Here is a 6079-nt window from a genome sequence, read left to right as displayed (position 1 = left end):
CTTCCAGCAGCAGCGCAGAAGTAAGGGTGGCATGGTATGATATTGTCATAAAAATTGAACCCTGCCTCCCCCTCCAACGCTCCCTGGCAATGTCCTCTATTTGGGAACTTGAAATATGGTAACCCTAACCGAGTGTCCAAGGTCATGCCAGCGGGGGCTGTTCCCAGAAGTACTAGAGTGTCCCTGTGACAGGTTAGAATCACAGAACCCCTTTGGGAGCTGCCACCTGATGTGCCAAGACTACTTCTGCCCCTGCTTTCCCTGCCAGCTCGGGACCCCAGCATCCTGTCTTGCTGAGCCAGTCACGCCCTTCTGCTCCAACAAAGAACCAGGGTCTGAATTACTTGCCTCACAGCTGCAGACTTACAGAAGCAGCTTACAGAAGTGTTCTTGTCTTTAAAACTCAGATGCCCAACTCCCAATAGGATCTAAAACCCAAATAAATCTATTTTACCCAGTATAAAGCTTATACAAGGTAAACTCATAAATTGTTCATCCTCTATAACACTGATAGAGAGATATGCACAGCTATTTGCCCACCCCTCCAGGTATTAATAAATACTCTGGGTTAATTAATAAGTAAAAAGTGATTTTATTAAATACAGATAGTAGGATTTAAGTGGTTCCAAGTAGTAACAGACAGAACAAAGTGAATTACCAAGCAAAATAAAATAAAACATGCAAATCTAAGCCTAATACAGTAATACAATTGAGTACAGATAAAATCTCACCCTGAAAGATGTTTCAATAAGTCTCTTTCACAGACTGGACACATTCCTAGTCTGGGCACAATCCTTTCCCCTGGTACAGCCCTTGTTCCAGTTCAGGTGGTAGCTAGGGGATTTCTCGTGATGGCTCCTCTTTGTTCTGTTCCACCATTTATATATCTTTTGCATAAGGCGGGAATCCTTTGTCCCTCTGGGTTCCCACCCCCACCTTTTCAATGGAAAAGCACCAGGTTAAAGATTCCAGTTCAGGTGACATGATCACATGTCACTGTAAGTCTTCATTACCCACTTGCCAGCACACACATATACAGGGAGACTTGCAAGTAAAACAGAGCCATCTGCAGACAGTTGTCCTGGTTAATGGGAGTCATCAAGATTCCAAACCACCATTAATGGCCCACACTTTGCATAATTACAATAGGCCCTCAGAGTTATATTTAATATTTCTAGTTTCAGATACAAGAGTGATACCTTTATACAAATAGGATGACCACACTCAGTAGATTATAAGCTTTGTAATGATACCTTACAAAAGACCTTTTGCATGAAGCATATTCCAGTTACATTAGCATATTTTCATAAAATCATATAGAGTGCAACGTCACAGTCCCGTATTCCAGGAATATGTGAGAGATCACCATAGCTGCAGCTATGCTGCTGTAGTATAGACACTTCATATATCAACGGTGGAGGTTTTCCAGAAATAGGCTGTAGCTACAGTGATAGAATAATTCTTCCTAGGCCTGGCACTCAGGGCAGAAATATTTTCACTGCTCTGCGTGCCATAGCTAGGTCAATCTCATTTTTTATGTCAGGCCTAAATGTCTTGCCAAAAGACTCAGAGAAAGTCAGTGGCAGAGCTAAGCGTACAGCCTACGCCTCCCAATTCTAACCACCCCAATGCTTTAATTATGGTGTGGTCCCAGCCCAGGACGGCATGTAAAGCCCTGGGATGGCATGTTATGGCTTTGCCATGGGGTGCTATGGTGAGGCAGTAGGCTCGTAGGGGTCAGCCCCAGAAAAGTGTAACAGGAGGCATAGGAACAGTGTGTGAGGCAGCAGGGCAGTGCTGGTGGGGTGGAGAGTGCCCTGTCATGGTGACTGGCTCCGGTGGAACACATTGGTGGTGACACTAGTGAATGCTGCAGTCAGTGCTGGGGGAGCGGGGTGTCTCTTATTCTGGACAGCAGGTGGGGCTGGGCACCTGTCTCCTGCTCAGGGGCTGAGGGTGAAATACTGGCCTTTTGCAGTAAAGGTTAGTTTTGCCTTTGGTATCGACAGGGCCAGCACTCATGTCATCCTGTGTCTATGGTGCCCTGGGCTAGTGCAGAACCAGGCGGGGGAAGGGCCGGAGCCCGGAACTCTGCTGTGGGGAACCCAGTTTTCAGCCGGAATCCGCAGCAGAGCGTCGCTTTCCGCTCCCTTAGTTGCCTGGTAACGCCGTCAGTGAAGTAGCAGAAAGGAGCGAGGGTGTCCCCCTGAAATTGGCCCCGCTACGGCAACGAGGAGCGCTGACCGGGCACGCATCCCGCCGGTCTGCGCTGGGATGATGCTGGAGCAGGACACCGGCCTCTCCTTGGCCATCGCTCAGATCGTGCAGCGGCTGAAGGGCTCCAGCCTCCATTCCCAGCTGGAGCGGCAGGCCCGGGTGAGCCCAGTCCCCGGCCCGCGGCTGCCCTCCCCCCGCTGCCTGCCTGACCCGCTGCATCCCCGTCCGTCCCTTCCTTCCAGGCATCTGTCTCCCTTTCTGCTCCCCCCCGCCCCGGCCTTTCTCCGTGTCCCTCTCTCCATCCCCCCTTCACCCCTTCCCCCTTGGCTGGACGCACACGCCCAGCATTCGCCACGGACACTGCTGGGCGGATGCCGCAAGGCGGGGATGAACGTGGGGACCCTGTGCCTGTCCAGAGGCGAGGGAGTCAGACCTGCCCTAAACCTTTCACCCTTCTGCAGGGCCAGGAGACTCGCTGCTTAACTGTCAGGGCAGTATTTATAGCCTCACCCTCCGGGGAGGGAGGATTTCGCTGTGTATATTAATAATATGGTTAAAGTCGCATTCATTCAAATTGCTCCACCAAATGAATTGGGTCGTTTTTTAATCCTTAATTTGGGATGCGGTTTTTTTTAACTCCCTCTCCTCCTGCGGTTTCCCCTCAGAACATAAGGATTTGGTGAAAAGGAAGGAAAATAAATGAAATATGCACCAGAAAATGATGTTGTAATAATTGGGATCCTTTGTTCTCACTGCACTCTACATCCACTTTTAGGTTTTTTTAGGTGTTCTTAAAGGCAAAGAGATGTTGTTTTAATATGTATCTCCTTAGTGGACATCCTGTCCTGTGGATTGTTTGAGGTGGAACAGCCACAAACATTATGGCCTGAAATGAATTTGAAATGAAATAAAACTCTGTCTTCATGTATTTCTCTCCCTCCCCCCCCCCCGCCTGCTTTTTCTTGTGGATGACATCTTGTCTTATTGTTCATGGCAATATCTGTTTGCATGATCCTATTCTCTGTAGTTTCTTTTGAAACTCCAGTTTTTGTTACTATTTTTTTTTCTTTATTTTTTTCTCTTGGCTTGGTAATAAAATCAATTAAGTCAATTTAACTTTTGTCTAGTTTATCAGTTTTATTTTCAGGTTCTTAGTTCTGGGTTTCAAACTTTAAAAACATTATGAAAACATTTATTTTGGTATTACATTTTATAAAATATTGTTTTTTTGTTTTTGTTTTTTTACAAAATTTCAATTGTGGACAATATTTAAATTGACAGTGTCCCTTATGTTGTACAAATGATGTTTTAGTGGATAAAACACATGGTTATTTGCCTTACTTTTGTTAGTATTCCTGTATTAGACAAGGCTATGTTCCGTGGCTGTCCACTTTTGACTTCCATGATTCATTGCTCTATTGATTTAATTTATAGCTCTCAGATTGTTTGGGTTCTGTGTGGAATCATGCCATTTCACTTTTATGTCAGTGTAGGCTTCCGACTGATTGTTTGGGTTCTGTGTTGGACCCTGTATTATTTTTCTTTGTATCTATTAGTGCTGTCCCCTGACTTTCATTGTTATTAAATAGTCTTGAAAGGATTAAATTTTTATTGATAAAAGTCCATTTCAGTGGTACACACACAAACTGACAAAAAAAAAATTCTATCAATGATAAAGGTAATTTACAGATAGCCAAAGTAAGAAAAATGCTGCTTGCAAACTTTTTAGAATTTGATTTAATGATATTTACTTTGTATATTTTGACATATGATGTTGACAATTTGTGTATTAACAGTTATAAAGCTTTAACTTTTTGAATCTCAACATTTACTGTCATTAAGTAATTATTGTCCGACTAGCCATTGTCTGGCCTCCTCCATAATTTCCCACAATTGTGAAATTTAAATAGATAAAAATAAAAAAAACTTAAAAATAAAAATCTATATTATCCATCATAATTATATAAAATTGTTAAATATAATTTGTCTGCAGTTCCAGATCTGTATCTTCTGCTCTCTTGTTTATGTAGATAAGTAAATGAACATAGTGTTGTAAGTGCTATGTAGGTCACTACCAAACACAAAAGAAGATTTATAATGTAAATATATAAGTGAAAACCAACAGTACAGACAGAACAGTAGATAATGGCCACAGCCCAGTCTCTCTTAAAAACTTCACAGAATAGGTGGGTTTTAGAAGTTTGTGGAAGGAAAAGGAAGGAGCTTGGTATATATTGGTAGGGAGATTATTCCAGTCATATGGAGAAGGTAAAGGAGACAAATAGGGCAAGAAGAAGGCAGATTGGCCAGAGTTTAAATATTGCGAATACTTAGGAGATGAGGGTAGAGAGATGTAGAGTAGGATGAAGCTTTGTAAAGGTGAAGAGAGCAGCTTGAACTTGACATTATTTGATGTCTACTACAAAAGCATTTCTAAATGTGATTAGCCATTTTGGGGGATTTGTAGTTTTAATGAATACTGACAAAGTTGAGGTAGTGTTTCTTGGTCCTGATTGTAATTGTTCCATCATTTATTCTTGCTTTTTAAGAGGTTACCTTTGGATCCTGGGTTTTTCCAGGAATATGTGCATTCTCTTTGATTCTGAGTTAATTTATGAACCTCACAATTATCCTCCCCTTACAAACAACATAGATCTCTCTTGTTTTTTCTTTTCTGCCAAAACTCTGATCCATTTTCAAGTTTTCTCTATACTGGATGGTTGTAATGGGTTTTTTGGGGAGGGATCCAGGCCTTCTCTGTTTTGTTTTTGTGATTTGTTGAATTTTGTTATTGTTAGTCTCAAATTACTGCCTAATCAGGCCATTAAATTGGCTAACTTTGAAGCTGCAGATGGTGTACAAAATCTTGCTATTCTTATGCAAGACACCTCAACTCCTATTTATCTCTGAAACATGATCTATGTTCTGGTCTGCTTGTTAGTTACATTCTGTTTCTGACCTGAATGTTGTGGTATAAATAAATCTGTACTAACTGCAGAATTGAACCTCTCTACATGAAGCCAATTTTAGATAAATCTCAGTGATATTGAGATCTGTTTTGTTGCTCATCTAAATTCTTCCAAGAGAAAACTTAACTTTTAGCTCTCATTTGTTTTTAAAAAATATAAAAAATCACTTTGGGAGTGCTGTGTAAATAACATTGTAAACCCTCAAATCACTCAAAATCCATTCTTCAAAATTTTGTATGCACATGCATGTGCATGTACAATATCTGACAAATGTCAGGATGTAAGTCAAGATTTGTGTGTCCACATAATGCCCCCTTAAAATTAGTGTCCAGAGTTTTTTAGAGTTAGTGTTATTTACTGAGCCTAATTAAAACATTGGGGAACTAATATTTAAAATAACAACAAAATTCTTGCTATACTCATTAATTTTTTTTTTTTTTAGTTCTAGCAGGCAGAGCTCAAAAAGAACAATTTCTGTTGTCAGCTTACAGAACTTTTGAAAAAAGTGGGTTGCTTAAGAATGATGTTTATGAATGTTGAGTCTTTGGATCTTAGTAGAGATACAAGTCGGTTGTGTTTTTGGGTACAAGAAGGAAAAGGGGATTGTAAAGAAGAGACAAGACTTCTCCTTTATTTCTTAAATTTTCATGTGTGATATGTTACTTACAGTATTTAGGATAATTAAGTTGCCAAGCACATAGTGGAAACAGCAACTTATTTTACAGGATTCTTCGGCATCAAGTTGATGTGAGATGCTAGAACCCTGCATAAAAACTCAGTTATCTTTGATAATTCACTCTGATGGCAGATTAGCTCTAACCCAAGAGTATTAAAAAGGTTTGAATATACCTCTGAGCCACAGTAACTAGAAGGTAGGGACCAAAGGCTTGATT

The 6079-nt window shown here is 41.1% G+C and overlaps 1 protein-coding gene across 1 annotated transcript in view; it reads left to right on the top strand.

Moving 5' to 3' along the window:
- The first annotated feature begins 2212 nt into the window (after positions 1-2212).
- Positions 2213-6079, top strand: part of TBC1D19 (TBC1 domain family member 19) — a 96161-nt gene continuing 92294 nt past the window's right edge. The window contains exon 1 of the mRNA XM_026648126.1: positions 2213-2376. Coding sequence (XP_026503911.1) covers positions 2275-2376 — 102 coding nt within the window. The 5' untranslated portion in view covers positions 2213-2274. The remainder of the gene's footprint in view (positions 2377-6079) is intronic.

Source organism: Terrapene carolina, unplaced genomic scaffold, assembly GCF_002925995.2.
Source record: "Terrapene carolina triunguis isolate 2854851 unplaced genomic scaffold, T_m_triunguis-2.0 Scaffold66, whole genome shotgun sequence".
Taxonomy (NCBI): Eukaryota; Metazoa; Chordata; order Testudines; family Emydidae; genus Terrapene; species Terrapene triunguis.
Note: the sequence above shows the minus strand (reverse complement) of the source record. Positions and strands in the feature narration are given on the sequence as shown.